The sequence below is a fragment of the Nerophis ophidion genome, linkage group LG08 (assembly GCF_033978795.1).
Source record: "Nerophis ophidion isolate RoL-2023_Sa linkage group LG08, RoL_Noph_v1.0, whole genome shotgun sequence".
Lineage (NCBI taxonomy): Eukaryota > Metazoa > Chordata > Actinopteri > Syngnathiformes > Syngnathidae > Nerophis > Nerophis ophidion.
In genome coordinates this window covers 72,346,030-72,367,932 of record NC_084618.1, presented here as the reverse complement: position 1 = coordinate 72,367,932, position 21,903 = coordinate 72,346,030, and the positions used below count along the sequence as shown (strand labels likewise).

The window sequence follows — 21,903 nt, the reverse complement described above, 5'->3', positions numbered from 1 at the left end:
ATTTGATTGATTGTTTGAGTATGTTTTACGGGGAATATTGATTTTTAAAATAGGTCAAGTAAGGACAAATATAAAATACAAATGTATTTCAGTTTTAAGAGTTAAATGGTGGAACAAGCCCAGTGATGAGTTGATGACATGTAGTTCTTTGTAAAGGTTTAAGAAAGCCTTGAAAGGTGAAATAATAGAAAATTATACAATGTAGTTACATTTACTTTCATCCCATTGATGTTTTGATTGTTGATGTTTCAAGTAATCTTATTTTCAGAGAAGGTATAGGATAGCTTGGCTTCAGCCAATTCCTTTTCGGTCATTCTTTTCCTTTTCTTTTTGTGTGTAAATGTGTATGATTGTTGAATATGTATAATCTGTACTGTTAAATGGATCACACAAAATGGTTGATTATATGACCGAAATAAACTTATTTCATTCATTTATTCATGCATTAATTCATTCAGTCATTAGTATGTCACGTCGAGAATATTAATAGATTTGTCTGCCAGCATAACTAGTATGACTAAAGATCATGTTTTAAAATAATGCACTAAGGAAGTTGGAATGTCCCGCAATGTGCTGCTTTCAGGTCAGTTTCCCAGCACCTTTGTGGAGGAGGTCACCATTCCCAGCACCAAGCCTGGAGACCGACTGTATGTGTGCATCAATGATTTCAGCTCCACAGAGACAGGAAGTCTTTCCCTGAAGAGAGGTACTATATCCATCTGACGGAAACTGAATATATTGTTAAATTTAGTCTAATCAACATTGTTTTCTTACTTAGCATAACTTATTGATGACATTGCCTTCAGGTAAAATGTTTGTGTGTGATGTGCTTTTTTTTTTTTAGCTTTTCCCCAAAGTCTCCACTAGATGTCATCAAATGCTTGTGTAAAACGTCCCTGTTTTTGTTTTCAAATTCCTTCTCAACATGATTCCATGTTTTTTTTGGCTCCCCTTCAAAAACTCGAAGCCAATGATGTTTGCAAAGATCCCTTATCCTGGTAATTGCTGGTCTTTTTAATCATGCACAAAATTTTTGCAGTAGTTTTAGTCGTATTAGTTCCTCAAAGTGTGATTTGCCTGTATAAATGAGCAGATTATTATGTTGTTTTGTCATAATAGGAAATAGTCTTCAATAGTTGTCTATGAAACATTAATTTCCTGTTTGCCGTATTCCATGCTCCCCGTTGGCTGCGTTCCAGTTTTGCTCCTCGCGCACACAATGGGGGGTGGAGCTGCATGGTCTTTGGAATGTGACCCCCATAACTTCTAACATTACTCGAAATCCCCCACCAGTGTCAATAAATAAATAACTTTGCAGGGCCAACTTGCATTGTAAAAAAATTTTCAAATCATGCACCCTTACTATGTTTTATGTACTATTATTTTTTTAACAATAACACCGCACAGTGATGCTATTGACTTGAAAATTCTCACACAATACATGTTATGAATCGCCTACTGTAACTTTATGATGTTTTAATGAATCACTACTAAGTTAGGTACACACCTTTAGGCAGGGCCAGCCTGAATTGCCTCATAAATAAAATTGTACTTTGTTTCTGCTAAACTTATACTCAGCGTTGCGTCAACATGTCCCTTGTAATAGTTTTAGTTTAGCTTACAGCAGCATTATAGCCTCCTCCATTCAAAAGCTCATAGAGATATTTGCTAATTTAGCATCGCTTTGACGTGTTCATCGTGACAGATTGACACCCATATTTCTGAAACGACCATACTATTTGAGTCTATATTTTAGCCAGACCTTTTCTCGAAGGATTTAGTGTCTAAAGAAAATTTGTTGATTCATAGTTTTTGCCCATTTATTGTTTAGTTTATCCAATTAATGTTGAAGCGGCATAGCAGTTTTGAATTTGCTTCACTGCAGTAGGAGATATTGAACACTTTTCTTTTATCTTTGGACCGATCAACTTTTTGTTTTTAACATTTTCCTGTAATCTTAGGTCATTATCGAACATATTTGACTGAACTGAATTTTAGTTAATTTTTCATACGTGATTATGTGAAATATATAAAAAATCTTTACATAAGCTCTCAAATATTAATATAAAAATAAGCATTATTTTCTTACACAGGCAAGTGGCAAACAAAGTGCTGTACAAAAAAAAGAAGGAAGAGAAAACACCACACACACACACACACACACACACAAACACACAATTGACAGTATGGCAATCGGGATTTGAGTAAAAAAGCAACCTTTGAGGCGTCCACACTGGAGAATAACTCAAATTAACGGCATCTAAAAAATAGTATGAAACATGATGAATTATATGCAAAAATAGAATATAAATACTACATAAATAAGGTAATAAAATTGTAATATTTAAATAAATGTATCATTAATATTAATAATTAAGATAGAAAACAAAACAATAAATAGTAAAAGAAAAAGAGTTGAACAGGATTAGTAAAATGCCTGGTTATAAAGTTGTGTAATTTTATTTTTTATTTTTTGTTTCAACGGTCTCTGCAGTCCTAATAATAATTTTTTTCTTAATATCTAATTACAAAGATATTTGAACTGCATTTTTGTTGTATTGTGTCTTTTATGCAAACACCCTATAGCCAAATCTACTACTGGTCGCCTATAGTGTTTATCACAGTTAATTGGTTCCAGACCAGGCCAATTTCCGAAGTACAAATCATCACAAATTAAATATTTTAATTGCTGGAGCTTAAAAAATCTGTTTACAACTTTCTTAATATGTTTTTCAAAAATAAGAAAGCTCTACTGACATGAAATAACCAACCACATAGTCCCCATATTAACCGCAAACTTTGAAGCCAATGTGGCAAGGGACGACTGCATTATAGTACTAACAACGCTGCAGTCAGCCTTATAACCCCTACCATGTTACACCAATAGTGTTAAAGACCTAAATGGGGCTACAAACAGATTTGTTTAGGGCCACAAAAACCTTTAGGAGTCTGACAAGCATGTGTGTAAGTTTAGAGCAAGTTTGTTTGAAATACATGGGCGCTATCAAGCAAAATGCCTTTGCAGTGGCACCTAACATAAAATCAGTGACTATTTGTCTAATGAGTAAACAGCTTTGGGGATATCTGTATTACATATATGTTTGCGTTTCTTCCAAAGCATTTTGAATTCAAGAGGTACCACACATTACTCTAAAAAATATTATTTTTCAATAGATGTCTTCTTCAAATGTCTCCATTATTCTATGTTTTTAAGGTGATGTCGTAGTCAACGACACAGCAGAGTCCATGGACCTTGGGGAAACCTGGCTTCGTGGTTGTAATGCCTGGGGCACACGTGGCACCTTCCCCACATCCTGTGTGAAAGAGCTGAGCCTTTCCTGCCTCTCCAGGCAACTATCCAAGCGTTCAGCCCAGGCTCAGGCTTCCGACCTCCCGCCATACGCCCTAGGCCAGGCCCGGGCTCTCATGAGTCTCCACGCGCAGCTGAACGAGGAGCTGGACTTCCGCGAGGGGGACTTGATCACCATCACAGGACTTCCTGAGCCCGGCTGGTACGAGGGGGAGCTTGAGGGACGCAGAGGAATCTTCCCGGAGGGATTCGTGGAAAACCTGGGACCTCTTCGATCTCCCCAGGAGCCTGAAGAGTGCCAGTATTTGAGCAATGACGACGAAGGAGAAGAGGAAGCCATTGAAGAAAGGAAGGTAGAAGAGCTGAAAGAAGAAGATGTAGAAGAGGAAGGTGCTGTCTATGGAGTGGCGCTATATGAATTTCGCGCCATGGAGCCCAGTGAGCTGGACTTTGACGTGGGCGACCGCATACGTGTTTTAAACACCTTGGAAGACGGCTGGCTGGAGGGGATACTGAGAGGGCGCCGCGGGATTTTTCCTCATCGGTTTGTCAAACTAGACGAGCACAAAATGGCAGAGGAAACACATATTGTAGAACCAGAGGAAGAGAAGGACAACACTTTCCAATATAGCTCGGATACTTCTGCGAATGCCCCTAAGTTAATACCTTATGAAGATCATACCGTATGGGACTTGGACTACTTTGAGACCAGTGACGAGCGGAGATGGCCTAGTGAAAGAAAGACAGCCCAAAGCCATTCTGAATCCCAAACAACCAATCAAGGACCAGAAAGACCCAAATCTATGCCGCCAGCAAGGCCAAGACTTCCACCTCCTCGGCCTAGCCTGCCTGCACAAAGTCAAAACCACCACAATGGTTTGACTCCGAACACAAATAAGAAGATCTATGCGAATGGTAGCGCACAGCCTTTGCCGCCTAATTTAACCCACAGCCTCACCCTTCCAAGCAGGCATCCTGCTTGGTCCAAAGACAGGCGGAACTCTGGCAGACAGCCAGTGGATGGCACCACCGCTTTCAACAGAAGCGCAACTCTCGGACAAGTCTTAATCAGCCTCGTTGAGACTAAAAAGGAAAGGAAGCAGACACATCAGCCGCAGAGGACGCTGGGCTCCAACAATGTCACGCCGGCATCCATCGCCTTTGACACCCTGCTGACGTCCGCCGGCGACTTGGAAGCCAAACTGTCCCAGCAGCTGTTTGAGTTTGAGAAAAGCTTGACGTCCGGTGCTTCGAGACATTTCTCAATTTTGGACTATGGCGACGAGAGCGACATCATGCGGGGCTCCCCAGCGTCCACCTCTGCGTCCTCTTCTTTAGAGAGGCGCAGGACCCTTCGCCCTCCTCCTCCGCGACCTCGAGTCATTCATCTCCAAGGCCCTCCGGCCAGCAAACCGACGCGCCCTGCTCCACGTCCTCCTCCTCCTCGGTCCCCAAGACTGACTCCTCCTGTTCCTCCACCCACCAAATCCCTCAACAACCCCATCTTCTTTGAACCCACTTTAAAAATATTTGATCAAATAACAGACGCACAGGCGGACGACTTTGGTGACCTCATGGACGCCCAGGAACGCCAGCTCCAACTCCAGTCCGAAACTGAGAAAGATCAAGAGCAAGAGCTGGAGCTGGAGATTCAAAGGCAGAGAACGCAGGAGGAGAATTGCCAGCTGTTGCTACGTCTACAGGAGGTAGAGAACGAGATGGAGGCGTACGCACGCACTGCTGAGGAGCTCAGGGCCATGCTGGAGGAGGAAGAGGATGACATGGCCCAATTGCAGGTCATGGAGAACCTGGAGTTCTGCACCTACACGCTGGAGACGCTGTCCTTGGAGCAGCAGCAGTTGCGAGGTAAGAGTTGTTTGGTAGTCATTTTTGTCCAAAAATACCTCAATCCCAATTTAACAGTATGTATTATTGTCCGAGTGATTATTTAACTTTGGTGTTAATACCACTGCTGTTACAGCCTTCTATGTAATATCTTTGTTTTGGTATCAGATTCCTGGAAACAGCAATTTGCCCCTGTCATTTGTAGAAAATTTGACAGTTTTGTACAGCAGATTTCTAAAAAAAAAAAAGTAGAAAACGCAGAAGATTAGCGACTGGAATTTTTGGAATGAATTCCTAAAAACAGCAGTGCATATTTGGAATTGGTGACTTGTTTTTTGTAATAGTTTTAAAAACAGTAATGCACTCCAGTGAATTGAGAGGATCCCTGACTCGCGTTCCTGCAGCAGAAACACTAAACAAGTATAGAGGATATCTAAATAGCGTTACTGCAGTAATATAAAAAAAAAAAACATCTGAAAACTCATGTCACAGACAAGATCATTCATACGTGTTTTTGCAGTAGGACAGATGTGCATTGCACATCTGTCCTATAAAAGATCCGTGACTAGCCTTCTTTCAGTAGATTCTCAAAAACAGCAGCACACGTGTAATATAGAGAAACTCTGACTGGCATTTTGTTGCACACTCCTAATAACTGCAGTACATTCCTGTCATGTTTACCTTAAGGATCTTTGACTTTCCTTTCTGAGTGTGATTCTTATAAACATCAGTGTGTTCTTGTCATAGAGAGCAATAGTTCTCAAATTTGTACCAGGTTTTAAAAAAGGTTTTTGTCTTTCGGGTATATTATTTTGAAAGATAGCCCTCATCTTCCCATGCGTTACACTGTCGCACTCGATTGAGCCTCCTCCTTCATTGCGCACTGTTACAGTAAGCCAGTAAAGTGAATAGCAGAGAATAGCAGGGAAACAAGGATGGGGTTCCACTGATTCTGCAATAAAGTGAGTTTATATTTGTGTTGGCTTCACGGTGGCAGAGGGGTTAGTGCGTCTGCCTCACAATACGAAGTTCCTGCAGTCCTGGTTTCAAATCCAGGCTCGGGATTTTTCTGTGTGGAGTTTGCATGTTCTCCCCGTGAATGCGTGGGTTCCCTCCGGGTATTCCGGCTTCCTCCCACTTCCAAAGACATGCACCTGGGGATAGGTTGATTGGCAACACTAAATTGGCCCTAGTGTGTGAATGTGAGTGTGAATGTTGTCTGTCTATCTGTGTTGGCCCTGCGATGAGGTGGCGATTTGTCCAGGATGTACCCCGCCTTCCGCCCGGTTGTAGCTGAGATAGGCGCCAGCGCCCCCCGCCACCCCAAAAAAAGGGAATAAGCGGTAGAAAATGGATGGATATATTGGTGTTATGTTGATGTAGTAAAAGGCTGGCGACCCTTGACTAAGAAAATCTTTGACTAGCTTTTTTGCAGTAGAGCCTTAAAAACAACACAGCGCTCCTGTCATATACTGTATAGCAGTGGTTTTCAAACTTTTCTCACTACGTAGTACCTCAGAAAACATTTGGCTATCCAAGAACCACCATAAAAAACTTTTTTTTTTTTAACCTTTGCACCTCCATGTAAAAATCTGCACTGCAACATTGTAATTTCCCCTCTGTGGGATAAATAAAACTATGTCCAATCCCATCCTAAGGACCAACATTAAAATACAGTAGCGTAGTAGGCCAAAGTATTGATTAAAAACCAGTATATTTAATATTTTGGCCACTGTAATATTACACACAATTTGAACAGTAACACTGTTTGAATATAGGGAAAAGAAAACTCTGTACTTTAATCAAGGGATTATTTGGCGTATCACCAGGTACATGTACCACAGTTTGAGAATCACTGATATAGAGGATTTGTGAATTGTTTCGCAGCAGATTCCTTAAGAAGTCTCCCATTGGGGTCGGTCTACCCTCTCTTCTTGGATTTACTCCAAATTGTTATTGTTATACGTGCAACTTTCCTCCAGAAGGTCTTATCTTTGTCCATATGATGTCAGATGAAACACAAACTGAGCAGCTTGGCCACAATACGCAGCAATATGTTTGGAGGAGAAAAGGTGAGGCCTTTAATCCCAGGAACACCAATCCTACCGTCAAGCATGGTGGTGGTAGTATTATGCTCTGGACCTGTTTCGCTGCCAAAGGAACTGGTACTTTACAGAGAGTAAATGGGAAAATGAAAAAGGAGGATTACCTCCAAATTCTTCAGGACAACCTAAAATCATCAGCCCGGAGGTTAGGTCTTGGGCGCAGTTGGGTGTTCCAACAGGACAATGACCCCAGACAAATGTCAAAACTGGTAAAGGAATGGCTAAATTAGGCTAGAATTAAAGGCCTACTGAAACCCACTACTAACGACCACGCAGTCTGATAGTTTATATATCAATGATGAAATATTAACATTGCAACACATGCCAATACGGCCTTTTTAGTTTACTAAATTGCAATTTTAAATTTCCCGGGAGTTTCTTCTTGAAAACGTCGCGTAATGATGACGTTTAGGCGTGACGTCAAATGTGCCAGCACTGAGGCCGGCTAGAGTTATAAATGATAAATGGGTTGTACTTGTATAGCGCTTTTCTACCTTCAAGGTACTCAAAGCGCTTTGACACTACTTCCACATTTACCCATTCACACACACGTTCACACACTGATGGAGGGAGCTGCCATGCAAGGCGCCAACCAGCACCCATCAGGAGCAAGGGTGAAGTATCTTGCTCAGGACACAACGGACGTGACGAGGTTGGTTCTAGGGGTGATTTGAACCAGTCACCCTCGGGTTGCGCACGGCCACTCCTCCACTGCGCCACGCCGTCCCTTGAGTGCTAATCAGGCATATTTGGTCAGTGCATGACTGCAAGAGTTGAAGCCATTTTGACTTCTCTAAACACTGCAGTGGATTTCATGTCTGCATGCGGGTCAGATTGCATTCACATTAAAAACCCATTGTTTTTTTAACGTGAACGGCCACTAAAAAGATCCGATTTGACAAAAAAGACATCCGACACTGCACAGCCATACAGACCTTTTTTAAGCGCAAAAATTATGACTAAAGTGGTGAAGCTGTATTTTCATTTGCGCTTTAATTTGTTTGACGGTTTATTTTAAGAAACATTTTCATTATTGATTTAGTTTATTTTAGCGCAATATAATAGTACATTCCTTTTTCGGCCCTTTTTTTGCAGTACATTTGGTTAGTGCTAGGGCAGGGCGACATGGACGAAAAAGTATATCTCGATATATTTTTACTTCAACTCGATATTCGTTATAGATCTCGATATATTTTCCAGTAAACGTACACATACAAAGATATTAATTTGTGAGCGAGATTCACTGATATGGGACGGCGTGGCGCAGTGGAAGAGTGGCCGTGCGCAACCCGAGGGTCCCTGGTTCAATCCCCACCTAGTACCAAGCTCGTCACGTCCGTTGTGACTTCACCCTTGCTCCTGATGGGTGCTGGTTAGCGCCTTGCATGGCAGCTCCCTCCATCAGTGTGTGAATGTGTGTGTGAATGTGTAAATGTGGAAGTAATGTCAAAGCGCTTTGATTACCTTGAAGGTAGAAAAGCGCTATACAAGTACAACCCATTTATATTCAAGTGAATGACAACTTTACTGTAAACAGTCAGTGGCACTTTTATTAACCCAGTTAGTCAAAATGGGTATTAACAGCACAGAAAAATAAACTGTTTAAGTAGCACAGAACTACATAACATAAATAAAATAGAAAAGTATTCTTTCTACGTAAAATAAATAACATCGCTATGCAAATAATACAAAATCAATCAAACTCAGATAGATAAATTTGCAGGCAGGCACTTTTTAATTCACAGTCGACTATATAATGCACTGTCACACACGTAAGGTTATGGTCAGCGCCAAGTTAGTGACTTGACTTAATTAAGCGACTATAATCTTCCTCACTCCGGCATACATTTTTGGCAGCATTTCTCATGCAAAATATGCCTGGCATGGCAACTGGAGAACAGTTTTGATTTGGGCTTACATGGTAAACAACTCAAATGAATGTTTCACCCAGACGCATACATTTGTCCAAATGTGGCCAAGTAGACGCATTATGGGTTTCCTGGATGTCGTCTACGCTAAAAGAAAAATCTAAATAAGAGAATCCCTCTGCCATCTTCCACTAGTTTTTTAAATATATAAATCGCTCTTCTCTTCCACGACTCTCTCGTCGTCATTTAGGATGTCTGTTGTGATTTCCCTTTCCTGCCTTTGATTGGCCTAATCCAGGGGTGTCAAACTCATTTTAGATCGGGGGCCACATGGAGAAAAATCTACTCCCAAGTGGGCCGGACTGGTAAAATCACGGCACGATAACTTAAAAATAAAGACAACTTAAGATTGTTTTCCTTGTTTAAAAATAGAATAAAGACATTCTGAAATGGTAAAAATTATAATGTTTTTTGTTTTTTTTACACTTACATGTTGCGGTTAGTAGTATTGATTGATTGATTTAAACTTTTATCAGTAGATTGTACATATTCCGTACAATTTACCACTAAATGGTAACACCCGAATAAGTTTTTCAACTTGCTTAGGTCGGGGTCCACGTTAATCAAGTCATGGTTTTCTATCTTTAGTTATTGTTATTTATAATTTCTGAATAAATTGTGTGATATTGTTCATCAGTTAACTCATTGGAGTTCATTTTCAATCTATCAAGATAAAAAAATTATATCAAAACCAAATAAAAGGATGTTATTTATGTAGTTTGCTCATTTTCCTCGACTGGTGCACTAACATCAAGTGGTTTATTTGTTTTTTTTACATATGTAGCATCATCTACAAAGATACAAAGAATTGCTATTGTGACAGCTAGTGGACACATTTCAAAAAGCAGTTTCTTTCATTTAAAATTTTCGGCTCGATTTTATACTTAGCAAACTCATCCCGCGGGCCGGATAAAACCTGTTGGTGGGCCTGATCCGGCCCGCGGGCCGCACGTTTGTTACCCCTGGCCTAATCTCAACCAATCGTCACTCATCATAGGAAACAACCTACCAATCATGGATGTTCTTATACGTGCAAGCACGTCTTGGACGGAGGAAGGGGAGGGGTTTAGTAGACCGGGGAGGGGAAGCGGGGGAGAACAAGGAACACAAAAAATAAGCGGCGGTTGGTCATTTTAACGTGAAATAAATTATATTGCTATTACGATATTTTCTTAATTCATATCTTGTTTAAAAATATATCAATATATCTTACAAACCCGATATATCGCCCAGCCCTAGTTAGTACTTATTTTTCTAATCAGCCAGACCTAACCCTGAGGTAAATAAATAATATCTGTGTGATTAATACAAGGTTTCATATCATTTGACAAAGTGGTTAACTGTAAGTAGGTAGATATAATTATTGAATACAATTAAAGGCCTACTGAAACCCACTACTAGCCACCACGCAGTCTGATAGTTTATATATCAATGATGAAATATTAACATTGCAACACATGCCAATACGGCCTTTTTAGTTTACTAATTTACAATTTTAAATTTCCCGGGAGTTTCGTCTTGAAAACGTTGTGTAATGATGACGTCACGTGTTTTTAGGAAGTATGAGCGCTACGCACACACACAGCTAAAAGTCGTCTGCTTTAACCGCATAATTACACAGTATTTTGGAGATCTGTGTTGCTGAATCTTTTGCAATTTGTTCAATTAATATTGGAGGAGTCAAAGTAGAAAGATGGAGTTGGGAAGCTTTAGCCTTTAGCCACACAAACACAAGGTGATTCCTTGTTCAAAATTCCCAGAGGTGAAACTTTACTATGGATGACAGCGCGGTCAAGAGAACATGGATCCCGACCGGATGTCAACCAGCAGGTTTCGGTGAGAAAATTGTGGTAAAAAGTCGCTTCTTACCGGAGAAAAGCTGAGCTTGCCCCGTCCATAAAGCTGCCGTCGACTTCCCTGAGACATTGGCGTCAAGACACCCGTGGACACACACACCTCCAACTATCAGGTACTGTTAAACTCACTAAAACACTAGCAACACAATAAAAAGATAAGGGAAAAACATCTGAATCCGTCCCAATGCAATCGCGTTTTTTGTTTTTTTTCCTAGTCCGTCGCTATCAATATCCTTAAACACTAATCTTTCATCCTCGCTCAAATTGATGGGGAAATTGTCGTTTTCTCGGTCCGAATAGCTGTTTTTGTTGGAGGCTCCCATTAAAAATAATGTGAGGATGTGAGGAGCCATCAACATGTGACGTCATCGTCTGCGACTTCCGGTAAAGGCAGAGCTTTTCTGTTAGCAACCGAAAGTTGCGATCTTTATCGTGGATGTTCTCTACTAAATCCTTTCAGCAAAAATATGGCAATATCGCGAAATGACCAAGTATGACACATAGAATGGACCTGCTATCCCCGTTTGAATAAGAAAATCTCATTTCAGTAGGCCTTTAAGGTTTAAGAATGGCCTTCCCAAAGTCCTGACTTAAACGTGTGGACAATGCTGAAGAAACAAGTCCATGTCAAAAAACCAACACATTTAGCCGAACTGAGCAAATTTTACCCGGTAACAAAAATGTTACCAGAAGATTGCCAGAAGTACCAAAAAGTGCCTTACTACAGTGAAACTTTCCAAGGGACATGTAACCAAATATTAACATTGCTGTATGTATACTTTTGACCCAGCAGATTTGTGTACATTTTCAGTCGACCCATAATAAATACAGAAAAGAACCAAACTTCATGAATGTTTTTTGTGACCAACAAGTATGTGCTCCAATCACTCTATCACAAAAAAATAAGAGTTGTAGAAATTATTGGAAACTCAAGACAGCCATGACATTATGTTCTTTACAAGTGTATGTAAACTTTTGATCGCGACTGTATGTACAGTATGTGGACGCTCAGGGCTGTCATAGACAAACCCACATGTCGCATAACCGCGAGAAGCATTCCTGCATAGTGTGAAGCTGACAGCCAATGTTGGGCCCCCTTTATTTTCTCCACCCCATGCGTGAACACCTACTGACTTGAAATGAAGAAGAGAGAGAAGACAGAACATGGTCCATCTTAATAAGAGCTCGAAAGTAAGGTTGTGGCGGACTTTAATGCGGCCCATGGTACACCTCTATGCACTGTTTGGACTCTCAGAAGGGGGAGCAGGTAGGGTCAGTGTTGTGTCATATTGATGCAGTATCACTGCTATCTTTTGCCTCAGTTGGAAACATTGATTGATTGATTGAAACTTGTATTAGTAGATTGCACAGTACAGTACATATTCCGTACAATTGACCACTGATTGGTAACACCCGAATAAGTTTTTCAACTTGTTTAAGTCGGGGTCCACGTTAATCTATTCATGGTGAACAGAACATGATACTGCCAAAGTAGGTCTCGAGTAGGTGGTAGATACAAAAAATTTGTTGATAGTGGTTTTTTTGGTTGATCGATATTGATGTTTTTGTTGATTTGACATCCTAAAACAGTGGTTCTCAACCTTTTTTCACTGATGGACCCCCTGTGAACATTTTTTTAATTCAAATAACCCCTAATCAGAGCAAAACATTTTTGGTTGAAAAAAAGAGATAAAGAAGTAAAATACAACGCTATGTCATCAGTTTCTGATTTATAAATTGTATAACAGTGCAAAATCTTGCTCATTTGTTGTGGTTTTTCTTGAACTATTTGGAAAAAAAGATATGGAAATAACAAAAAACTTGTTGAAAAATAAACAAGTGATTTAATTATAAAGATTTCTACACATAGAAGTTATCATCAACATATAGTGCCCTCTTTGGGGATTGTAATAGAGAACCATCTGGATTCATGAACTTAATTCTAAACATTTCTTCCCCCAAAAAATTAATCTTTAAATTTATGGAACATGTCCACAAAAAAAATCTAGTTGTCAACATTGAATATTGCATTGTTGCATTTCTTTTCACAGTTTATGAACTTACATTCGTATTCTGTTGAAGTATTATTCAATAAATATATTTATAAAGGATTTTTGAGTTGTTGATATTTTTAGAATATCTTTAAAAAAAATCTCACGTACCCCTTGGCATAGCTTCAAGTACCCCCAGGGGTACGCGTACCCCCATTTGAGAACCACTGCCCTAAAACTACCATAAAGATACTGTACCAAGATATGCCAAGTATGTTAAATATAAACTAAAAGAGAGGTCAGTTCATTTTTTACTATTACGGTCAAGTATGACCTACTGAGCCACACGTTTGAATTGTTTATTATTATAATTTGTGTTATTAGATTAATTGATAAATCAATCCGGATTATCCAAATAATTTCTAAATACTATTTTGTCCAATACATTTTTTTATCATTGTCAAATATAGTATTCGATCAGTACAAGTATGTTTTTAAATTAAAAATTTTAATAACTTTAAAGAATACTTGTGAAATTCTGAGTAAGGCTGTGTTTAATAGAATTTTTAGAAAACAATAATTTAATAATTTTGGGCCCCAGGGCCGAATTTTGGCGACTCCTCTCATAAGAGATTATTTTGGTTAATTGAGATTCCACAGGGCTTCACTATGGAAGAGGGGTTAGTGCGTCTGCCTCACAATACGAAGGTCCTGAGTAGTCCTGGGTTCAATCCCGAGCTCGGAATCTTTCTGTGTGTAGTTTGCATGTTCTCCCCGTGAATGCGTGGGTTCCCTACGGGTACTCCGGCTTCCTCCCACTTCCAAAGACATGCACCTGGGGATAGGTTGATTGGCAACACTAAATTGTCCCTAGTGTGTGAATTTGAGTGTGAATGCTGTCTGTCTATCTGTGTTGGCCCTGTGATGAGGTGGTGACTTGTCCAGGGTATACACCGCCTTCCGCCCGATTGTAGCACCAGCGACCCCAAAGGTAATAAGCGGTAGAAAATATATGGATGGATGGATGAAATTCCACAAACATCATTAATTATTATCTGGTTGGGCAATGCCAGCACACCCTTAAAGTGACTGCTGTCAAATATTTTCATAAGCTGTATTTAGATAGAGATTTTCACATATTGGACAAATTGCTGACAACTCAGAGTGATGCTTACAGTGTTATTGTCATCACTTGAGATTCAAAGTTTTGCCCACTTTCTGACAGCCATGATGACAGACCTTCTGGTTTCTCCCCACATGTGAAAATGTTTCCAATTCACTTGTTTATTCGCAGAAAAGTCACTCTCTGTGCTTTGCGAATCTTAATGTATTAGACTAGTGGTTCTCAAATCGGGGTACGCGTACCCCTGGGGGTACTTGAAGGTATGCCAAGGGATACGTGAGGTTTTTAAAAAAATATTCTAAAAATAGCAACAATTCAAAAATCCTTTATGAATATATTTATTGAATAATTCTTCAACAAAATATGAATGTAAGTTCATAAACGGTGAAAAGAAATGCAACAATGCAATATTCAGTGTTGACAGTTAGATGTTTTGTGAACATGTTCCATAAATATTGATGTTAAAGATTTCTTTTTTTGTGAAGAAATGTTTAAAATGAAGTTCATGAATCCAGATGGATCTCTATTACAATCCCCAAAGAGGGCACTTTAAGTTGATGATTATTTCTATGTGTAGAAATCATTATTTATAATTTAATCACTTGTTTATTTTTCAACAAGTTTTTAGTTATTTTTATATCTTTTTTTCCAAATAGTTCAAGAAAGACCACTACAAATGAGCAATATTTTTGCACTGTTATACAATTTAATAAATCAGAAACTGATGACATAGTGCTGTACTTTACTACTTTATCTCTTTTTTTCAACCAAAAATGCTTTGCTCTGATTAGGGGGTACTTGTATTAATAAAAATGTTCACAGAGGGTACATCACTGCAAAAAGGTTGAGAACCACTGCATTAGACCACATCTCCCAATTGATACTGCTCTTTTACCTTGATTTATTGGATTTTATAGGTGTACCTCATTTCTATTATGTACTGCAGTGATTCTGAAGCTGTGGTACGTATGTGGGCTCCATCTAGTGGAACACCAAAGACGTTTGTAAATATGTACTGTATATGGCAGGCCTGGGCAATTATTTTGCCTCGGGCCAAATTTAGAGAAAGAAATGTGTCTGGGTGCCAGTATATCGGATTTTTAGGAACACTAATACAAAAACTCACAATAATGTTTGATTGAATACTAAAAACCTTATGACAGACCGCCTTCAAAAACGGAAAGGAATTTTAAATTTTTTTACTGAATGAGACACCCAGAAAGTACATAAAAATAAAGTATGTGGGATTTACAATATTTACTATGAAGGATAAAACACTGAGTATTGACAACATATGAACGTCAAACCCCCTCTTCATCCACATATTTTACAACAAACACAGTGAAAAATGAACAAAAAGGGTAAAGATACAACAAACAACGAAATATGAACAAAAAGGGTAAAAAAAAACCCCACCTACAATCTGATATGTCTCTAAGCTTTAGAACTTTGTTGTAAACATTTGGGACATAAATTACCATAGTAACTAGTACATCATGCAAAAGTGCAGATTCCACCCATACTTTATACAGTTGAAGACTTACAGTCATTAGAAAACATTATTGCACATCATAATGGCAGCTACACTTTCCATTTTAAAGATCTAAAAAAAATATTTGGGAATGAATGTCCGGCGGGCCAGATTGATAGGCTTAACGAGACGCATGTGGCCCCTGGGCCTTAATTTGCCCAGGTCTTGTATATGGAGTGTCACTGTTGATGTTTTTGCATTGTGCGTAATGTTACGGGGGCCAACAGTATTAAATATTCTTGTTAAATAAAACATCCACCTTGTTTTTAATGAATACTTAGGTCTTCGACGCTACTATATTTTAATGCTGGTTATTATGGTGGTACCTGGAGAGCCAGGTGTTTTCTGAGGTGGTACTTGGTGAAAAACGTTTGAGAACCACTACAATATTGCAATATTAGGTTTCCCACTTAGTGCTCAGTTCACAGAAAAGGCTGTTCTTATCTGTGTTTGTCATCCTATCACTATGCATGTGCGTGTATGTGTATGCACCGTACACAGTGTACAAACACTCACTCAGCCGCGAGGGTTTTTGTCGCGCTTAAGCAGGGTGTGTTACCAAACGTGACACTTACGGGAAACAATGGCAGCTTATTATTGTCAGGAAGCCAGCACCTGAACGCTGAAAGTTAACATCATCTCATAACCGCGTCTGCTCCAGACACATTTAGTACCAATACAGAGATAAAGCCTTTGAGAAAGTCTAAGAATCTTGGTTTCAGGGTTCTTAACAAGCTTGTTCCCCCTCTTTTTGTGTGTGAGCTCGTTGATCTAATTCTACAAACCCATTATTAAATGCATTACAAATAAAAATGTATTATAATTGATAAATGAGTGACTGGGGCACCCCTAATGATCCTGCGGAATCTTCATTTACATGAGCTAACCACCGCCATAAGAATGCTGCTTTACGCAAACATGCAGTTTCGGTCTATTCTGGAAATGAAAGCTGAGATGTGTAACACTGATAATTAAAACAAAGTCTTACGCAAGCAGATGACATCTAAGGTAGATTTTGTTCCTTTGACACCCTATGAAAAGTCCTCACATTAAGTCTCAGCGCATCTTGAAAATGCAAAATGTTGGTTAGAACAGACCAAAATAAGCCTTTTAGAAGTTCCAGAATTAGGGCATTTCAAGTTTCGCTGCTGCTAAGTAGACAGTAGCTGGACCCACAGAATAAACATTAAAAAAGAGATTTTAATAGCAGCTGTACGATTGTTTTGAAGTGTTTATTTTCAAAATGTGACCGCAATCATATATAACTAGGGAGGGGCGATTGCATCATAGTCATTCTTGGATCAGAGCGTTTGATTGATTGATGATTGATTGATTGATTGATTGATATATTTTTATTTCAAATATGCAAAAAAAAACAAAAAAAAAAAAACAAACAAACAAGAGCAAGCATGATCCAATACAGTGCTGTAGCCTTAACGGCTATTATAACAAAATGAAAACAATGAAGAATAAAAAAAAACAAAAAAAAACAAATGAGCATTCGACTTTTTTTTTTTTTTTTTTCTACATATTTGAAAAGGAGTGAGAAGAAGTATACACTTATTTAATCCCACCCCTTTTCTTTAAATCATAAATTACTCTGAGCTCGAACTTCCTTGTTCACTCTATGTACAAACTTAATGAGCTTGTATATAAATAAATGATAAATATATACATACATATGCACACTACACACATACATAGCTACACCGTTACCACAAGTGCTGGATTGATGGATTGATTGAAACTTTTATTAGTAGATTGCACAGTACAGTACATATTCCGTACAATTGACCACTAAATGGTAACACCCGAATAAGTTTTTCAACTTGTTTAAGTCAGGGTCCACGTTAATCAATTCATGGTAGGCGATCATCATTAACTGTACAACACTTCTTTTCTTGAGCGAGACTGCAGCAGGTTGTCACTTTCCAGATTTTTCTAGTCTTTTTCTGTTGATTTATTTTATGAAATGTGACAGTTATTGTCTATAACTGGCAAGTAGACGATGGCCATGGACACTTGATGAAAGTTCATTACTTTTGATGTAAATTAGGCTTTCAAGATAGAGAAACGGGTTGGAAAAAAGCACGCCATGAAACAAACCAGTGGCGGTTTCTTATTACTGCTGATTTTTTTTAAATTGTAGGTTAATTGACACTGTTCCTGTCCCACTGGTGCGCCTTTAGTGTATCCTGTTTGTGTGCGAGTCCTTTAAACCTGTTTCTGTAGTAGCTGCCTCTTTCATCTAGAGCTGCGTTAGAGAGCACAAGGGGGGGAGGCATGTATAATACCCTTGCTTTATGAATAGGCCTCAGTTTTTTTCTCACACTGAAAGTTTGAGGTCTCTTTTGAGAGTGAGGACAGTCTACAACAATAGCTCATTGTGCACTCCTGTTTCTACTCTTTCAGGCTGCTGGTCTACAAAATCCCATTTCTCTAACTATAGTCCTCTTCTAGTTCCTTACTTTGAAATCAAGTTAAAACTGTCCAAATATCAATGTCTCTCTTAGTTGTAGTGTATATCTAAATCTGGTCTCCGGAATAGTCAGAGCAGCATCAGCAGCAAAGCTACTACAACCAGGATTAGTGACCTGGTGACCTGGAAATTGCACAACAAACTAAACAGGATACAGTGAAGGTTATAGAATTGTTTGAGGCAGTAAAAAATACTGTGGAATTTGTCTCCATTTTCCATTTATTACTTTCCCCGCCAGGCAGTGTTTTCCTGCAAACAGACGTAGTAGCCAATTGCAACAAGGGGAGTGGCTAAGGGGCAAATCCTCCACCCATGTGACTCTGCTGAATCATTAACCCAAGGAGGCCCCTCCTTCGCTAACCCCACCTCTCTCCCTGCAACAATTCGCTGAGATGACAGAGGGGAGGGGATGATTCAGTTACACTGAGAGTTGGGAGGCGCTCGGGCAAGACAGTCCCGCTGAGGCCAAAGAGAGGAGACAAGAGAGACTACAAGTGGGAGACACTTACTCACAACATGCCTGACAGTTGGAGTCTCCCCCGGCGCTTTGTAATGGAATGCCGGAATTTAGAGAAAAGGAATAAGCCTCATTGAAGACACATCAGCATAAAGAGTCCGGTGGTTTACGGTAACCCTGTTATGTTTGCTCCTGTGGACTGGAACTATGCTCCTCAGGCCCCAGTGAAAAGGGGGAAGAGTGTGGAGGAGCTTGGGGACGCCGGATGGGCTAAAGAGAGGGAGAGGGTAGCTCATCTTCAACATTTACAGCAACTACACCAGCTTCAGCAGCAACAGGTTGTATATCCGGGCTATGGCGTAATTCCTGTTCCTCCCGGCCTTCCACAGCAAGCCATGATGGCACCAATTCCAGGTTACCCTTTGCCAATTCATGCCGGGATGATGCCTGTTCAGACTGGCCCAATGGCAGCTGTAGGGGGCGCTGTGCCACATCCGTGGCCTGTGCAGTGGGATCACCAAGGCCAGGCTGGACAGGGCGACCAAGCAAGCTGGGACTATGATGAAAAGCAGAAGAAGCTTCAAGGACAGAATGTTTACTACCACCCAGGATCAGAGGATGGTCATTTAGATGTTAGGGTATCAGAATGGAAAGGCAAACATTGCTTCTACCAAGGCCCAGAGAATTCCAACCAGGGCTATGTCCAAGCAACACAAGAAAGGGACAACAGGATTCAAGAAAGCTATGGCACACTGGACAAGGACAGAAGAAGAGACAATAAGGTCAGAGAACGTACCACTGATGATCACGACCGCAGGGGTCACAGGGAATATGAGGAATATGATTATAAGTACGACAGAAGACAGCCCGGCCGCTACGACGACGAGTATTATGAAGAACGGAGACATCGCAGTCATGACCTCAAAGAACGTGACCGGTACAACAGCCAATACGACGACTACTGCTATCAAGAAGACCGCCGAGAGGATCTACGTGATAGAGATCGTTATTATTCCCAAGACTATTATGACTCTAAAGAGGGTCATCGCTATAAGGAGAAAGACTATCACCAACATAGAGGCGAGGACGACCGATATAAGGAGCGGAATTCCTACAATGAGGGTGACCGCAGAGAACATTATTACAAAGATAAGGAAGTTTATAATCGAAGAAGTGAAGATTACAGACGGAGAGAAAGGTATGACTCCGAATTGGACAAACGCAGTGGTTCTAAAGAGAGGGACCGCTATTACAGATACAAGGATGACGACTTCAGAGACGAACATCAAGACTACAAGAGGAGGGACAAACATAGAGCAAAGGAGCACTATGACCGCCGTGACCTCTACAAAAACGAACGTGCGGAAACTGATCCTTACGAATCCAGAGACGAAGAACATTCCCTTCGCAGATCCAGGGACAGATATCGAGACTTGCGTTCAGTATCTGTCGATTATGTGGAAAACCCCACAAAAGACCGCAAGACGCACTGTGAGGAATGGGTCGAGCAGCAAAATCATAAACTGGCGCGTGGGCATTCTTTTGAGGATCCCGGCATTTATCATCGCAGCGAAGAGCAGGAAAAAGGATACGAGTCAAGTACTTGGAATACTGGTCCAAAGCGTGGTCGGAAGCCTGTTTATGTGGGCTCCCTGGATCGTAACAGCTTTTACAGGAAGACGGCCCCCAGCGCGCTGCGAAAGTCACCCTTCGCCACTAACAGGAAGCGCAACCAAGGTAAACAGTGAGAGGATGTACTCTGTGTTGTTTCAAAGGAGTGAGCAAAGTTCAACTCGTCCCGTAAATGACATCATACTTGTCCATCAGTTCATTTTAAATTATAAAGGTCCCTAAAAAACGCATAATGCTTCTGTCATGTAGAGTATTTTCCCTGCTGTTTTCGCAGGAGGTCTCTCAAAATAGAAGCATGCTCCTATCATATAGGGGATTTTTCACTAGCAATTTTGCTGTTCTTCCTTAAAACCACCAGAGCGCTCCTTTCATATAGAGAGGATCTTTCACTTGTGTTTTTGTTGTAGTTCCTTTGAAACAGAACATATCTTTTACTGGTGATAACATACAGTAATGCATATGTTTTTAAAAAATGACTTGACGGCATTTGTCACTGTTAGCCATTTTGGTAAGGACAAGCCTTGCGTTGACGTTGTGTACGAAGGGAATTCCCACCCGCACTCCTTAACGTTCTTAAACTTTGTCACAATTCAATTGATTAGGTATAAACTAATCAAAAGTAGCCTAAAGAATATTGGTTTTAGTTATGATATGTTTCAGACATATTTAACTTACAATAAGGAACACGGCTGCGAATCTTTGGGTGTCCCACAATTCGATTCAATATTGATTCTTGGGGTAACGACTCGATTCAAAATCGATTTTTTTTTTCAATTCAACACGATTCTTGATTCAAAAACGATTTTTTCCCGATTTAAAACGAATCTATTCATTCAATACATAGGATTTCAGCAGGATCTACCCCAGTCTGCTGAGATGCAAGCAGAGTAGTAGATTTTTGTAAAAAGCTTTTATAATTGTAAAGGACAATTTTTTATCAACTGATTGCCAAAATGTAAATTTGTTTTAACTATTAAACAAACCAAAAATATGACTTATTTTATCTTTGTGAAAATATTGGACAAAGTGTGTTGTCAAGCTTATGAGATGCGATGCAAGTGTAAGCCACTGTGACACTATTGTACTTTTTTTTTAATTTTATAAATGTCTACTGATAATGTCAATGAGGGATTTTTAATCACTGCTATGATGAAATTATAACTTAAATTGATACTGTTGTTGATAACATTCATTTTTGTTTCACTACTTTTGGTTTGTTCTGTGTCGTGTTTGTGTCTTCTCTCAATTGCTCTGTTTATTACAGTTCTGAGTGTTACTGGGTCAGGTTTGGTTTTGGAATTGGATTGCATTGTTATGGTATTGCTGTCTATTGTTTTGTTGTATTGATAAAAAAAAAATTTTGATTTAAAAAAAAAAGAGAATCGATTCTGAATTGCACAACGTGAGAATTGCGATTCAAATTCGAATCGATTTTTTCCCCACACCCCTAATAAGGAACATCACATGCTTATTTTTGCGCAACTTAACAAAATCTAAAGGAATAGGAAGAAGCTAAGCTTGTATTTAGTCCTACCCCTCTCCAGGTCTTACTATAATAATTAATTCACACCATAACTTTTACATGTTTAAATTACGTTCACAGCTGTGTGAAAGAAAAGGATGGCATAGAAATGAATATTAACAAT

At 39.6% G+C, this 21,903-nt stretch overlaps 1 protein-coding gene across 4 annotated transcripts in view; it reads left to right on the top strand.

Annotated features, from left to right (window-relative positions):
* The window catches only part of dnmbp (dynamin binding protein), a 113,029-nt gene that overhangs the window by 33,894 nt on the left and 57,232 nt on the right, over window positions 1–21,903 (top strand). For 2 of the 4 annotated variants that reach the window (XM_061909625.1, XM_061909624.1), the window contains exons 3-4: window positions 584–706; window positions 3,215–5,176. In XM_061909625.1, the coding sequence (XP_061765609.1) occupies window positions 584–706; window positions 3,215–5,176 (2,085 nt within the window). Of the gene's footprint in view, window positions 1–583; window positions 707–778; window positions 807–3,214; window positions 5,177–18,560; window positions 20,363–21,903 lie in introns of those variants that run through there. The other 2 variants (XM_061909626.1, XM_061909628.1) reach the window with 2 other exon arrangements.